Source organism: Amyelois transitella, chromosome 2, assembly GCF_032362555.1.
Source record: "Amyelois transitella isolate CPQ chromosome 2, ilAmyTran1.1, whole genome shotgun sequence".
NCBI classification, from domain to species: Eukaryota; Metazoa; Arthropoda; class Insecta; order Lepidoptera; family Pyralidae; genus Amyelois; species Amyelois transitella.
Window position 1 is genome coordinate 12942659 of NC_083505.1, and position 17369 is coordinate 12960027.

General features: G+C 36.1%; 2 protein-coding genes across 7 annotated transcripts; both read left to right on the forward strand.

Moving 5' to 3' along the window:
- Positions 1–5: 5 nt before the first annotated feature.
- On the forward strand, positions 6–17092 carry LOC106132192 (uncharacterized). Of its 4 annotated transcripts, none has more exons than XM_060951458.1 (10): positions 6–366; positions 840–1058; positions 1635–2739; positions 3566–3806; positions 9844–9997; positions 10664–10832; positions 11876–12024; positions 12411–12598; positions 13492–13551; positions 16867–17092. In XM_060951458.1, exons 1-10 carry the CDS (start codon positions 247–249, stop codon positions 17075–17077), a joined length of 2616 nt encoding a protein of 871 aa, XP_060807441.1. In that variant the 5' UTR covers positions 6–246; the 3' UTR covers positions 17078–17092. The 4 variants fall into 4 exon arrangements, with proteins under 4 accessions (XP_060807441.1, XP_060807498.1, XP_060807562.1 ...); XM_060951515.1 differs by having other exon boundaries at positions 6–302; XM_060951579.1 differs by having other exon boundaries at positions 13492–13566; positions 16867–17007.
- On the forward strand, positions 5052–9494 carry LOC132901738 (uncharacterized protein K02A2.6-like). 3 transcript variants are annotated; one of them, XM_060951392.1, is made up of 2 exons: positions 5052–6209; positions 6898–9494. In XM_060951392.1, exons 1-2 carry the CDS (start codon positions 5370–5372, stop codon positions 6919–6921), a joined length of 864 nt encoding a protein of 287 aa, XP_060807375.1. In that variant the 5' UTR covers positions 5052–5369; the 3' UTR covers positions 6922–9494. The 3 variants fall into 3 exon arrangements, with proteins under 3 accessions (XP_060807375.1, XP_060807284.1, XP_060807327.1); XM_060951301.1 differs by having other exon boundaries at positions 5098–9218; positions 9265–9494; XM_060951344.1 differs by having other exon boundaries at positions 5600–6209.
- Positions 17093–17369: the final 277 nt, after the last annotated feature.

The following is a 17369-nucleotide window of genomic DNA, read 5'->3' on the forward strand; positions in this document are numbered from 1 at the left end:
GACAATCTTTAACGTTGACTTGACAGTGATTTTTATCAAATTCTTGTTGTTTATATATTACAATCGTAGAAATATGTATTATTTACATTTTAATTAATGTTGTAAACCTTCTATTATAACTGTTAATGTAATGCTAACATTTTACTTAAGTTGTAAAAACATTATCGCTTTTTAATTTTTATCAAAGTTGTTTTCATAGCTTTTATAGCATGTTGGGTGGTGTGAAACTCAAGGTTGTTTATACACATGAAAAATCATGCTTCGCGTACATTAGTCCAATGTATAGCACAAATAATCAGCAGGTTATTAATTTTTATTATCTTATTAATCAAATTAAAGTTAAGTTTAAAGTCGCAAAATGTAGAGGTAATGAAATTTCCTTCCTACACAAGAGTAACCTTAGGAAGTTAATCTTTCTGTAATTGCGTTTGTTTTTCTCATAGAAGTTATAATAATATGTTATATAATTAGATTATAATATCACATCATCATGTGATGAATTAATAAATAGATATTGAATGAAAATTGAACAGGAATACATAAAATTTTTAAATTTTTTCATATCACTAATTTGAGCTTATCAAATTAGTGATATGAAAAAATTTAAATTTAGATTACCTAAATGGCATAATTTTTTAATAATGCTGATGAAGCAAAGGTAATATGCAGAGATCGTGGCAAGTGGAAAGATGTAGTCTCTGCCCCTCTGGGAAAAAGGCGTGATTTTATGTATGTATGTATGTTATTAAATAATAGGTATAAAGTACTGAAACATTTTAGACAATAGGTTATTGTTACTTATTATTTTATGTACTACTAAGTCTAACTCTCTTTTCCAGAGTCAATGTATCCAAGTGATAGCGAGGAATCTACAAACTCTCCTATGGGTAGTGTACAGCAACAATGTTCCCGAAGGTCAGATTGCTTGTAACCCTGTGTTCAGCAGACTCATAGGCCTGGAGGAGGGGTGGGAGCTGTTTGCGTCACCATATGGAGATGTCAAGGTGTTGGAGGAGCTATATATTGAAACAGATAGTCCTGATGACCAGGAGATATTGGTATGACTTTGCAATTTATAATATCTAGCATTTATCTACAATGGAAGAATGTTTATATGTGACTAGCTGTTCCCGTGACTATGTCCGCGTGGAATAGTTATTTTGGGCATCATTGAATCCCTCAAGAATAATTTTCCCCTTTTTTCCCACATTTTCCATTATTTCTTTGCTCCTTATACTTGCAGCATGATGTTATATAGCCTAAAGCCTACCCAGTAGTTCCTGAGATTAGCGCGTTCAAACAAACAAACTTTTCAGCTTTATAATATTAGTATAGATTTGTCTGCCCTGGTAATGTCAAAGTTACTTTTACAATTAAATATAATAATTTATTCATAAAAAGCGAGATAGCTATATTTATATGTATTATTTAAAGGTATATATTCTGTTTGTATTGAATTATTTTTAAACATTTTATTTATTTTCTGCAGATCATTGTAACATGATTCCAAATGTTCAAGATACCTGTAGGTAATATTCATATACATAGTATTATATATTATGCAATGTGAAAGTTTAAAAGTTATAACTTATATATGTATGTATGCTCAATATGTTATTTATCTTTTGTTTCAGGAACACAATGTAGAACTTTTACAATTAAGGATTTTAGATCATCTGAGAGTAGTGGTTGCAAACCAAAAGGCCATAGTTTGGATATCCTCATCTTTGCCCGTCATCTTTACTCCCAAGCAGACCGGCCTCTTAGTCACGCACAGTAGAATAGTAGTTAAAATGGATGCATTTAACTTTCAAGGCATGAAGCAAAATATGCCCGCCAATGTGCCTACGGAAAACACTGAGACGTTCAAAAATATAGGTTTAGTTAACAAAGGCTTGCTTCATCCACATTTGAATGCGCCAGAAAGATTAGTTTTAAGAGCAGTCCCCATTGACGGTGACGGTAAACGCAACTTGATACATCCTTACACAGTTTTTATGCACGAAAATCAATTAGCTGATAAGTATAAGAAGTTGACTGCAGTGTTGGCAACTATGAGGAATATACCATTTTTGATACAAGACAGTGAAAATGACATTGAGAATGATAATAACCAAATCGATGATTTGTGCGTAGAAATAGTGCCCGTAGACAGCGTTGTGTTTCGAAGTTTGTGCCATGAGGTGTACCATAAAAATATACAGACTTTATTAATACCGAAATCGTTAAATGCAATTATAAATATTGAAAACGGAACAAGAATTATCTTGACAATAATTGGGGATAACGTTAATCAGCCTGATCATATAGATATTGTGACATATTCAGAGCCAACACAGACTGATATTGATGTCATAGATAAGTTCAAGACCTGCGTTATAGATAATACACATTCTGGCAGAAAGTTTCTGATAAATCACGGTATGCTAAAGCAGAATACACAGATTAGTAACGGATTCTTACAATTGAATTTGAAACCGGATAATTTGAAGTATACCATGTTGAATTCGGAGTCTTTCCGACATTGTACACTGTCGGCCAAATGTTTAACGGACTCTGACTTGGAGCTCCCGAAACCGTCTGTGTCAAAATTGGAGTATGATTATAAGAATTATTGCAGAAATATAAAGTCTGTGGAATGTTTGGTGCAAGAGGTCTTATCGCATATATATTTTGAAATTCATAGAGAAGCTAGTTTTAAAGGTGTTTCGGAAATCAAAAGCAACATTTTAGTGACGGGTGAGTTCCTAAATCATTTCGTATTTTTAAACTTGCAACTAATAGTATGAGGCTTTAAATTATTGTAGGCAACTTAATTATTTTTGTCGTGGAGTTCCCGGCACTAATATAAAAAAGAATGGGACCACTTCATCTCTTTTCCATGGATGTCGCGAAAAGCGATTAAGGGATAGGCTAATAAACATAGGTTCTTCTTTTATTCGATGGTCTGGCTACCTGTCACTGTTTGAATCTAAATTCTATCATTAAGCCTTATTATGATATATTTAAGACTGCTAGCTCTGTTTACCTCACAAGGGAAATAGACGTTATTATGCGAATGAATATCCGAAAGTTATATGTATTCTATCGTTTACTGTACATTGTTTCTATTACTATTTTATTTTATTTATTTATTTACTTTATATTTAATGTGAGGAAAAGATTTGTTTTGAATATAACTTTTTAATTATATACTAGGCAAAACGTTTCGGTATGCAGGCATAATAAATAAATTAATTTGTCGGCCTCTGTGGCCCAGCAGTAGTACGTTTGTCTGTGACACCGGAGGTCTCGGGTTCGAATCCCGGTCAGGACATAATGAAAAAATAACTTTTTCTGTTTGGCCTGGGTCTTGGATGTTTATTTACATAAGTATTTATTACAAAATATAGTATCGTTGAGTTAGTATCTCGTAACACAAGTCTCGAACTTACTTCAAGGCTAACCTCAATCAGTGTAATTTGTCCCGTATCTATTATATTATATATTATTAATCTCAAGTAATATTTTTATTTCAATCAACATTTATATCTCTTTTGTTTTATATTTCAAATGTCTTTGACAGGTCTCAATGGCACAGGCAAAACATCACTCTGCCACATAGTCCAAAAGGAACTGACGGTTTACTCTCACATCCTCCACTGTCGGTCGCTGAAGGGCCGAAAGGACATCCCTGAGGTGCTCGGGAAGGCGGTACTAATGTGCCAGGAGAGGAGTCCAGCATTGCTCATATGTGACGATGTGGATTCGTTGGTGCCGCCCAATGTAGAGGGTGCTTCGCCTCAAGATATTGCTTATTATCAAAGGTAGGTCATCATCATCATCAGCTGTTGGACGTCCAATGCTGAACATAGGCTTCCCCAATAAATGCATACATACATAAAATCACGCCTCTTTCCCGGAGGGGTAGGCAGAGACTACCTCTTTCCACTTGCCACGACCTCTGCATACATCCTTCGCTTCATCTGATAAATAAATAGATTAAAAATATAAATATAAATAAACTAGCGACCCGCCCCGGCTTCGCACGGATGCACAGCCGATACTAAATATATCTCTATTAGAACTAACTAAAGGACCGCCCGCAAAGTGGCTAACTAAGTCTTGCTCCCGGCAAAAGTGTCACTTCTGCCTGCAGTCCCGGGCGATGCAGCAGAAATCGTAATATTTTAATTTCACCACAACTTCAAAACCAAACGTCCAATTTTAATCATTCAAAGACCAAATATTATCTACATAAACTGTACTTATTGATGAAATTATTTATTTTGATAAGGATTAATAGCATGAGTAAAAAAAACGCGTTTAAATGTAGACCAACAAAAATTCAAGATTTTTAAATAAAAATGTGGTTGTTGTGCCTCACTCGACATAGATAGGTATAGTGTGTCGCGGACTTTTTTGTAGATATTTATAAGATCTACAATTAATTAAAACATTTTATGGTTCTATCTTTTGTAGTTTAGGCAGCGTACGCAAAATAAGTAACTTTTTGGTTGATTTTTTTCAGTTTGTGTCCGAAAAATCCATATATATTACGGAACCCTATTTTTTCCAAAATAAAATATAGTCTATGTTACTCGTGGATAATGTAGCTTTCGAATGGTGAAAGAATTTTTAAAATTGGTCCAGTAGTTTTTGAGCCTATTCATTACAACCAAACAAACAAAGTTTTCCTCTTTATAATATTAGTGTAGATATATACGGGACAAATTACACAGATTGAGTTAGCCCCGAAGTAAGTACGAGACTTGTGTTACGAGATACTAACTCAACGATAATATATTTTATAATAAATATGTACTTAGATAGATAAACATCCAAGATCCAGACCAATCAGAGAAAGTTCGTTTTTCATCATGCCCTGACCGGGATTCGAAGCCGGGACCTCCGGTGTCACAGCAAGCGTATTACCGCTGCGCCACAGAGGCCGTCCCAATGACTTCCATCACGCTATGTTAGAGCCGACTGCATCCAACGTTCCATTTTAGACGACGGGCTATCAATAGTTAAGAAGCTGGTAGATTTATCATTGAGCCATCCCGCTTTATGCCTTTCCAACTGTGTCATATTAGTGTCAATGTCATTGTCAAGAGAGATAGACTAACAGTTGTAACGGCCATACAAGTCAATAAATCAGTTGGGCATTGCGTCATCATGCAAGCGAAGCTAAAATGTGTTTTATTTATAATTAATATCCTAAACAATCATAAATTCCTATATGAAACATGGTGTCAGGTGAAAACAATTTAAAAAAGATACTTAGTGTTGTATTAAGGGGGAAAAAACAAAAAGAAAATAAGATTAGTAACAAAATATCTACATGTACTTCAGTTTGAGGTTTGCTAAGCGGTGCTTAGAAATAAAAGATGGTGGAAGACAACAAAATGGAAAAAATAATGGTAGGATCCATAAAGCCGCCTGTGGGATATTCAATAATTGATGGAGACTCATGGAAAAAGTATAAGCAGATATTCAACCTATATTTAGTAGCAACAGGCTTGGAAAAACAAAAGGATGAAAGGAAAATTGCAGTTTTCCTATCATGTGCGGGAGACGAGATGCTGGATGTGTACAATGGATTAGGAGTGATAAAGAGTTGGAAGGAATTAGAGGAAAATCTGGACAATCACTTTGGTACCAAAAATAACACAGTCGCCAATAGTTACAAATTTTTCAATTTAAGGCAAGAGGAAGAGGAAAAAGTAGATCGTTTTGTTACAAGGCTTAGGAATGCAGCTAAGATCTGTGATTTTAAAGAAGAAAAGAGATTGATAAGAGATATGTTAACAATAGGAGTAAAAGACGTCAGTCTCAAGGAAAGATTATTATGGGAAGCAGATTTAACATTAGACAAGGCGATAAATTTATGTCAAGCAGCAGAAAATAGCAAAAAACAAATAAAGGAGATGGAGAGTAATGCAAAGGAAATAAGTTTCATGAAGGAAAGTTTGGCTAAAAAGGATCATCGGCAGAAGATGTTTCATTGTAATAGATGTGGAAGACAACATGAATATAGAAATTGTCCTGCGTATGGAAAGAAGTGTGCTTTGTGTTCAACATTCAATCATTTTGCGGTAATGTGTCGATACAAAAATAGAAAAGAAGAAAAACCAGGCACAACGAAACAGTTACATAAAAAAGTACAAGGAGTGAAGGAGTCAAATAATAGTGAGGACAGTAGTAGTGAGGAATTCGGACCATATTCAGTAAGTAGTTTAAGTAAGTTACAATGGCATGAGGTTATAAGTGTAGAAGGCTATAATATAAAATTTAAGTTGGACTCTGGAGCAGATTGTAATGTTATGCCGCTTAGGTTATTTAATAAAATTACAAAGGGAGAATATATGTTAGGAAAGCCAACGGTTCTGGTAGTTTATAATGGTCAAGAGGTAAAAACATCAGGAAGTGTTGAACTAAATTGTATTGTTAAAGGACAAAAAGGTTGTATTAGGTTTTGTTTGGTAGATATGCAGGTTCAGCCAGTGTTAGGGTTGCCAGATTGTGTAAAATTTAATTTAATTAATAAAGTAGACAATATAGTTGTACAGGATAAAAGCACATTTTTAGCAATTAATGAGGATGTGTTTTCAGGATTAGGCAACATAGGAACATATACAATAAAGTTGAGAGAAAATGTTCAACCAGTAGTTAAGCCAATTAGAAGGGTACCTCAGGTGATAAAAGATAGGTTGAAAGAAACTTTATGTAATTATGAAAGTAGAGGTATTATTGAAAAGGTAGAGGGACCTACCACTTGGTGTAATAATTTAGTTATAGTGGAGAAACCAGATAAGTCTCTTCGGTTATGTTTAGATCCAAAAGAATTAAATAAAGCTATTTTAAGAGAAAATTATCAAATCCCTTCGCCTGAAGAAATTTATAACTCACTTGCAGGAAAAGGTGTCTTCACAGTATTAGATCTCAAGGATGGATTTTTTCAAGTAGCCTTGGACGATGAGGAAAAGCTGTGTACATTTGGTACACCCTTTGGCAGATACAGGTTCAAAAGGATGCCATTTGGCATATCCTCTGCTCCCGAGGTAATGCAAAGGTTAAATACTGTTATTTTTAGTGATATACAAGGAGTACATGTGTACTACGATGACATAATCATAGCTGGAGATAGTTTGTCAGAACATGATCAAATTTTAAGTAAGGTAATAGATAGAGCGAGAAAGTTTAATGTTAAGTTTAATAAGAATAAAGTTCAATATAGGGCGGAGTTTGTTAAGTATGTAGGGTTATTGCTATCAAAATCAGGGATTAAACCAGATCCTGAGCATGTGAAGGCCATTGTTGATTTAGAAAAACCAAAAAATATTAAGGAATTACAAAAGTTCTTAGGAATGTGTAATTATTTAAGTAAGTTTATATCAAATTATTCAAAAACAACAGAGCCGCTTAGAGATTTGTTAAAGAAAGATGTGTTGTGGGACTGGGGTAGTTTGCAAGAAAAAGCATTTCAAGAGGTAAAATGTAAAATTTCCAGTGCACCTACTTTAGCAATATTAGAAAAAGATGGTACATTAACATTGCAATGTGATAGTTCTAAAAGTGGTATGGGTGCTTGTTTGTTACAGAAGGGTAAACCTGTTTCTTTTTACTCTAGGTGCTATACAGAATGTCAACAAAGATGGGCACCCATAGAAAGGGAGCTATTTGCAATTTGTTTAGCTATGGAAAAATATCATCAATTTGTTTATGGGCGTAAAATAGTTGTAGAAACAGACCACAAACCTTTAGTTGCCATAATGAATAAAGATATAAATCAAATCTCAGCTAGGTTACAAAGAATGGTATTAAGACTGTTAAAATATGATTTTGAAATAAAGTATATTCCGGGATCTAGAATGTTTGTAGCTGATTATCTATCTAGACATTATAATACCACTAACGGGCAGATAGAAAATACATTAAAAGAATTAGTTCATTGTGTGAGTTCAGAAACTGTGTACGGTTTAGAGGGTGAATTACAAATTTCAAAAAGGAAACTGATAGAATTACAACAGGAATCAATGAAGGATGGTAACTTGCAACATATTATGACTTGGTTTAATACAGAGTGGCCCAAAAATGCTAAAAATATATATGGTACAGAATTAAAAAAGTTGTTTAAATTAAGAAATGAGTTAATGGTAAAAGATAATATTGTATATTTTGAGAATAGAGTGTTAGTGCCTAGATCATTAAGAAAGGAATTATTAAGTATTGTGCACTCAGGTCATGCAGGAGTTGTGAAATGTAAAAAGAGGGCAAGAAAAGTTTTATTTTGGCCAGGAATGTCGAGAGACATAGAGAATTATGTATTATCATGTAAACCATGTGAAAAATATAGAGTATCTAACTGTAAACAACCTCTGATGTCTCATGAGATTCCGGATTTGCCATTTAGTAAAGTAGGTATGGATGTAGGTCACTATGCAGGTAAAGATTTCTTAGTGGTGGTAGACTATTTTTCCAAATGGATTGAAATGGTATGGTTAGAAAACAAAACAGCTTCAATTATAATACAAAAGTTAATGAAAATTTTCAGTACTCATGGATTTCCAAGATATATAGTCAGTGACAACATGCCATTTGGTAGTTTTGATTTTAAGCAATTTGCATTAAAAAATGACATTGAGTTAATTATGTCTAGTCCTCATTATCCTCAGTCTAATGGTTTATCAGAAAAAGCAGTTGGAATTGTAAAAAGTTTGTTAAAAAAATGTGAAGAGAGTGGTACCAGTTTTGATCTGGCAATGTTGCATTATAGAACCAGTCCAGTGGCAAATTTAGATTATTCTCCTTCAGAGTTGTTAATGAACAGGTTGTTAAGAACAAACTTACCATGCTCAAAAGAACTTTTGAAATCTAAGTTGTGTGTAGATGTTAAAGAAAAATTGTTAAAAAATAATGAAAAATCTAGGACCATTTATAATAAAACTTCTAAATTGAAAGGGTCTTTTAAAAAAGGGGAAGATGTGATTATACAGAATGTACCTTATAACAAGTATTGGTCTTCAGGTAAAGTGATGGAAGAAGGAAATGGTCCTAGATCGTTCACAGTTATGAATGATAAGGGAAATTTAGTCAGGAGAAATGAGAAACACATAAGAAAAAGTAAAAACAAATTTATTAAAAAAGAGGAATGTTTGTGGGGTAGTATACCAGGTGAGGCTACAAGGGGGGAGACTCCGGTGGTGTTAGATGACCCAGGGGTATCTCAAAGAAGTGTAGAGTTGGGTACAGCCGGCAGTAATGATGTAGTCACTAGGGCAGGTAGAGTTGTTAGAAAACCAGTTTATTTGGAAGATTTTGATTTAAAATAATATAGTAAAATAGATAATAAATATTAGTATATAATAATTTAAAAATAAATAAAATAAATAACATAAGGGGGGGATGTGTCATATTAGTGTCAATGTCATTGTCAAGAGAGATAGACTAACAGTTGTAACGGCCATACAAGTCAATAAATCAGTTGGGCATTGCGTCATCATGCAAGCGAAGCTAAAATGTGTTTTATTTATAATTAATATCCTAAACAATCATAAATTCCTATATGAAACACCAACAGTTTTAAAAAAGGCTTTCTCTTTATAGCGACGCCATAGCAACGGTTGCCATGGTTATATTTTATTGTCAAATATTTTTATTTTATTTCTTTTTTTAGTAATTTAATTTGATTATTTCTCTCCTCTTTTCTCTTCTTGTCTCCTGTTGTGAATAACTAACTTTGCGACTATACTTCCTAGGTACAGGCATTGATTAGTTTTTTTTTGTAAATTCTTTATTGAAAATTTATAATATTTAAAGAGTACAATTTATTAAAAATGATGTAAACAATAATTATTCTAGACTAGCAGTGGTGATGAAGCATTCACTTCGGACATGTTCGGGCGTGTGTGTGCTAATGACAGCAGCCAGTATGAAGTCCCTGCATCCCGCCCTCAGTCAGTTCGGCGGGAGACCGCTGTTCACGGCGCATTTCGATATAAAGGAAATGCAACAGGTAACCTAGTAGTAAACCAGGTTTTTGAACTTTTGGTCTGTCAAAACTGTTTTTTTTTTATTCTTTATAATGAGACATATCAATATCACTTAATGATTGTCATATCTTTTGTTTTTGGTTGGCGTCAAATAAATTACTTAAGACTAAGTTTTCCAAAACCTTAGTACAGAAGATACGGTAACAAACTGCAGTGCAGCATTTTTTTCAATAACGTCAACTTACATTTATCCATATTTAAATAGAAATGTGGACGAGAGAATACATTGTTATGATTAATTGATTTATATGAAATTTAAATAATATGCGCCGTGTGGTTCCCGGCACCAATAGAAAAAAGAATAGGACCACTCCATCTCTTTCCCATGGATGTCGTAAAAGGCGACTAAGGGGTAAAAGCTTATAAACTTGGGATTCATCTTTTAAAGGCGATGGGCTAGCAACCTGTCACTATTTGAATCTCAATTCTATCTTAAAGTCAAATAGCTGAACGTGGCCTATCATTCTTTTCAAGACTGTTGGCTCTGTCTACCCCGCGAGGGTATATATGTATGTATGATTAAATAATAAGAACAACATAATTTAACTATCATGAAATAAATTTTGTACAATGTGTTCAAGGTATATTAGTTTATAAACTTTTTTTAAGCAACATTTCTCTCTCCACAGGAAGAAAGAACGGAACTATTCAAACATCTTATTAACGACAAGATCCGCGAAGAGTTTGAGGTGCTAGACGACGATGTCATCCGATTGTCTATGGACACCGCCGGCTCTACCGTCAGGGATGTCATAGACTATTTCAATAGAAGAGTTTTCAAGGCGGTGAAAAAAAAGAGTAAGTTCTTTTAAATTTACTGTCGTTCTTTCCTATCATGTTCAAATTCAATTATTTTTTCATTACTAGCTGTGCCCGCGTCTTTGTCCGCGTGGAATAGTTATTTTGGGCATCATTGAAGCCTTCAAGGATGAGTAATTTTCCCCGTTTTTTTTACATTCTTCATTATTTCTTCGCTCCTGTATAGTTGCAGCGTGATGTTTATATAGTCTAAAGCCTTCCTCGATAAATGGTATATTCAACACAAAAAAATTTTTTCAATTAGAACCAGTAATTCCTGAGATAAACGCGTTCAAACAAACAAACTTTATAGCATTTATAATATTAGTAAAGTTTAAACTTATAATATTTATAATATTGGTATAGATTATGGGACACTTAAATATAACTTAACAAGTGTCATATCTTTTGGTTTCACAACATTGGTTGATGAACTTTAACGATAATTAAAATTAACATACCTGTTGTAGCCGTTACCATGAAAATTTCATGAAAAAATTTACCGCGCCTGGTTAACTATATACATAGAATAAACATACAAATACATACATATGTTGAATAGACGACCACTTATCGAGGAAGAATGTAGGCTATATAACATCAGGCTGCAACTATTATTATATAATAATTTTATTTTTCAATTTCAATTTTTTTTACTCATAGGAGCGAAGACCTCCTTTGTACTGTACTCTTCTTCTTATGCGTTACACTCTTGTCAGAGTGGTCGTGGTCGTACAGAAGGGTTAGTGGCTCGCTTTACGTCCTTCGCCACTCGTCGCGCATCGCTGCCTTTCTGGAGCATTCACAGAGAGGGTCACCTAGTGCTGATTTTATTTGATCTGTCCACCTCATGGGGGACCTGCCTCGAGGTCGGGTACCCTCAACTCGCCCCTTGTACTGTACTACCTACTGTTTTATATTTGTAATGTACTTCTTTAGTGAACAATAAAGCATTTACTTACTTACTTACCCTTACAGGTTGCTCATGTCAGTCTGTCTGTCCGTCCGTATGTCACACCCATTTTATTTTAAATTTTCTGCAGAATCGAATCCAGACGATGGCAAGCCTCGATTGTTGGAAGAATCATCGATGGAAATGGAAAAATCTAGTGCGTTCGATGTCTGGGGTCCCGTGGGAGGCTTGCATGAGGTCAAACAGGAACTGACTGAATGCATATTCTGGCCTATTTTGGTAAGATATAGCTATATGTTTTATTTATTGATTAACAAACACATTTTATTGTATCACAGAATTGGACAAGTCGATCCCTTTTAATGGATGTCTTAAAAGGCGACTAAGGGATATGCTTATAAACTTGGGATTCTTCATTCAGGCGATGGGCTAGCAACCTGTCACTATATGAATCTCAATTCTAGCATCAAGCCAAACAGCTGAACGTGTTCTATCAGTCTTTTCAAGACCGTTACCTCTGTCTACTCCGCAAGGGATATAGACGTGACTATATGTATGTCATACGTAAAGACATGTACATACATATAATCTTTAGTATATATATGGAGCAGCGTCTGAGCTTGAGAACTGCCAAAATTAACATTGCGTCTCTCTCTCTCTCACAGTATCCCGCATTGTTCCCGTCTCAGTCGTCCGGGATCCTGCTGTACGGGCCCCCGGGCACGGGGAAGTCCCACATAGGGTCGTGTTTGGCCAAAATGACCAATATGAACATGATCACGGTTAAGGGGCCGGAATTGTTGTCCAAGTATATTGGGCAGAGTGAGAAGGCTGTGAGGGATGTTTTTGACAAGTGAGTAGGTATATGATGTGCCGTGTGGTTCCCGGCACCATTACAAAAAAGAATAGGACCACTCCATCTCTTTCCCACGGATGTCGTAAGAGGCGACTAAGGGATAGGCTTATAAACTTGAGATTCCTCTTTTAGGCGATGGGCTAGCAACCTGTCACTATTTGAATCTCAATACTATCACTAAGCCAAACAGCTGAGAGTCTGAGAGAGGCCAATCAGTCTTTTCAAGACTTATCAAAGAAGGCTTTAGACTATATAACATCACGCTGCAACTATTAGGAGCAAAGAAATAATGGAAAATGTGAAAAAAAAACCGGAATAAATTATTCATTCTTGAGGGCTTCGATATTGCCCAAAATAACTATTCCTTTATTATAAGAAGGGGCAGGCTGAAAAGATCACGGCTGGATGTCGCAAAAAATGATATGCGAACCAATGGACTGAAATCCGAGGACGTCGAAAACCGAACCGAGTGGAGAGAGAAAAGTCGGAAGGCGGACCCCGGGCCCCGAAACACTTCTGTGGAGGGTGCACCCGGGAACACGCAGAGATGAGAGAGAGACGTGATGATGGTACGGAACCCTCCTTGCGCGGTTTTAAAAATGAATGTTGTTGTGAACTATTTTTATAACAACCTTTTTTGTATCATGTTTGCTTTTATTTTTTATGTCATACAGTCCACCACCACAAAAAATGTTGTGAAAAGGTGGACTGTATGATTAGATTAAATAAAATTGGATATTATAATGAATAATGATAAAACTTGTGAACAGTCGAATTGGTAATTTTTATATGACATTAGTGACAGACATAAAAAATGAAAGCAAACATTATACAATAAAGGTTGTTATAAAAATAGTTCACAACAAATGTATTGTTTTTTTTTTTACCAGGGCGGACATGAAGCGGCCGTGCATACTGTTTTTTGACGAGTTTGACAGCTTGGCGCCCAAGTAAGTGGCAATATTGTAAGTGGGTCTCTTTCAGTCGCAGGTTCATGACATTTTTCCTCTCATTTCTATTTATTGTTAATTTCTGTATCAACCTACAACCTTACGTGGCCTTTCGGTCTTTTCGGGACTGTGATCTCTGCCCATCCCGCAAGGGATATTCAAATGGGGAAAATGGTCTTGTAATTTTGACGACCACTCTGTGGCGACATCTCTACGTCACAAGTCACAACAGCGAACAGCCAATCACGCGACGCTATTAGCCAATAACAGCGCTGTGTCTAAATCAAAGATTTCACGGATTGGAGAATATTTACAACCTTCGACACAGCATCGTCTGTCGCGCGGTTCCCCAGGCATAACACCAGCCTGGCGGAAGATCTTCCCATTGGTGGCGGTCTATACCCCTTGCTGGGTAGACAGAGCCACTTTATACATACATATAATCAAGTCTTTATCCCTTACGGGGTAGACCTGGCCATCAGTCTTGAAAAGACTGAAAAGCGACGTTTAGATGTCTGGCTTTATGGAGGAATTGCGATTCAAATAATGACAGTTTTCTAGCCCATCGGCTAAAAAAAAAAAATTGTCCCAAGTTTAGAAAGTGCCTGAAACCGCCTTCCCGAACATCACTCCCGCTACAATTCCTTCCTCCTGGCGTTTAGTCCCGGTTGCATCTTCACCACTCTGGAGAGGAGTCCGGGGTATGCTTATGACAGTGTATCCTGGATTGGGTGAGCCAGGTTTTAACACGAGGCGACTTCTACAATCTTTGCAGGAAAACCTAACCCATATAAGATCGATCATGGTTACATACCCAGTTTCTTGAATGTGCAGGTTTCTTCACGACGTTTTCCCATCGGCTAGTATTCAAACTAATTAACATAACTTTCGAAAATAGTCATTGGTACATTGCCCTGATGGAATTCGAACCTGTGCCTTTCTGCGCATCATTTCAAGTAAGCAGTTTTACCGATTCGACCACCGACCCTCTGAATCTTGGGTGTATATGATTTTCTTACTGATACTAAGAGACTGAGGCGAACGGAAAAAATGGGTCTCGACGATGACAAGGTCTTAAAACAATATTAATTATTTAATAACATAATAACGTGATTTTTAAGATTAAATTTTTACGCCAAATATATTATATATTTCTTATAATTAAGGCGTGATTTTATTTTTTTAAATTGGATACAATGTATCACTTATTGAAGTCACATCACTTTAATCTGATTAAAACTATCACCTCTTCCAAAGCGTATGTGTGGAAGAAGCGGCGGAAATTACACTGCAGCATTTTCACCGGACGTCAATTTACAAATATACGTAATTATATGACTTGTCGTTCCAATAGTTAGAATTCTTCACTGTGGTTGTTTATTTATTTATATTTTTTTTTATTTATTTACTAACAATAACCAACCCTATCATTATAGTGTTACCCAATGCGATAAAGTAGCTAATTAAATTATAATTTTACTAGCTTTCCGCCCGCGGCTTCGCCCACGTGTAATTCGGTTATATATAGCGTTTTTTAATGATCTCGACAGGGCTTTTTCTTCCACAGGCTGAAATCTTGTTACAACTGGAATTAAATATAGCCTGTGTTACTCAGGGATGATGTAGCTTTCTAATGGTGAATGTTTGAAATCGATTCAGTAGTTTCGGAGTTTATCGATTACATGTGTAAACAAACAAACATATAAAAAAATTGATTGTTCCTCTTTATAATATTAGTATACATACAAATCTATATAGAAAAAGTAAAGCGAGACAAAATCATCGTCTCAAAAGAAAAAAAAAACAGGATTTATAGGACGAAGAGGCCTTACAGGATTTCCTTCTGTTTAAGTATTTGCGTCTGATAGTCATCATCCCATGTGAATGAGCTGATGATGGAAGGTACAACTCCTCAACGGTTAGGAGTTGAAAGAAAATTCTTACGAAGTTATACGTACATGTGAGGCTATTAGGTTGACCTGATAATAAAAAGTAAATCTCATTAACGTTAAGAATTTAGGTGAAAATGGATGCGGACAAATTTCGTCTCTTCACTTGTTTCCTTTTAGCTGTTTGTATGGGTAGTGTTAACACAAAATAGGGATTTAAAGGCGTGATGTTATTAATGTTATGCATGTATGTACATAATTATGTATGTTATTATGTATGTTAAAGAGACGACTGAAAGTTGTCATACAAAGTCTTTTTTTTTAAGGATGGGAAATCATCAAATGACCTCTCCCGCTCTGGGTGGAACGGAAGGGAGTGTCAGACTTTTACTGACTAAAACCCACCTCGTTCCTTCAGTTGCCCTTTGCGTTCTTTCCCGCAGCCCCGGCTCAGTTTATCCCGTTTCCCCCCCTTGGGGGTTGACATTTCAAAAATCCCTTCTTAGTGCTCACTTATGTTACTAATGGAACCTCTGTTCAAAATCTCAGACTCCTATACCGAGCGGTTTCGGCTGTGCGTTAATAAATCAGTCACCCAATCGCACCCCCTAAATCACGATTGGAGGGTAGTTTGAAAAAACTTATAATGTCAAACATATTTACTTGCCTATGTACGTGTTCATGCCAAGTTTCAAGTTTATAAACCCAAGGAATAAGATTTTTCATAGAAACGTTTTTACCCCTTTTCCCCCCCTTGGGGGTTGAATTTCCAAAAATCCTTTCTTAGTGCTCCCCTACATATCCCAAGGAACCTACATTCCAAATTTCAGCTGTCTACGACCAGTAGTTTCGACTGTGCGTTGTCTGTCAGTCAGTCACTCAGTAACGGAAGAGTTTTATATATATAGATTAAGTAACTTAAGGAAAATTATAACGATAAAAAAAACAAAGTTTAACTGGAAGAGATTGCATTAGCGATAAGTCCGGCATTGTACCTACCATCTCTATCTGTTTTATGTTGTTCTGTATGTTTTACTCTTACGGTGCAATAAAGATCTATCATTTAAAGATAATCTATCTATAATTCACAGATAACCATATTGTTTTTTTATTGAAGCAGATTATTGAATAGGAGAACGGCGTGATTTTATGTAAATACCTATGTATGTATTTATCTATAATTCACATAACACGGCTCTTGTGAACTCGGTCAATTTATTTGTAAAGTAGATACAATAGTTAATCAGCGGACTTAATGCTAATAGCATTATCTTACAGTCTACCATTGGGTTAAGCAGAGAACCTTTGTGTGGGTGATAATAATAGTGCAGCAGTGCTTATTTGCAGCAGATTACATACAGACATTATTTACTGTCTCATGACTCAAGTCAGTCATTCAATCTATAAACATCGATCGTAACCAAAGGCGCGGCCACGACTCGACCGGCGTGACGGACCGCGTGGTGAACCAGCTGCTGGCGCGGCTGGACGGCGCGGAGGGCGGCGCGCGCGCAGCCGTGCTGGCCGCCAGCGCGCGCCCCGACCTGCTGGACCCCGCGCTGCTGCGGCCCGGCCGGCTGCAGACCCACGTCTACACCGGCCTGCCGGATCTGGTAACATACATACATACATACTAGGGGTAGTAGGCAGAGACTACCTCTTTCCACTTGCCACGATCTCTGCACACTTCCTTCGCTTCATCCACATTCATAACTCTCTTCATGCAAGCTCGGCGGTTTCGGGTACTTTTGACCTAACCCTTTACCAGGACGTCCTTAATTTGATCAAGATACGATCGTCTAGGTCTTTCCACTCCGACCTTTCCCTCCACACTTTCCTTGTTTATCTGCTTAGTCAACCTGCTTTCATTCATCCTCTCCACATGACCGAACCATCACTTTTGGTTAGCGGCTATCGGCTACTTATACT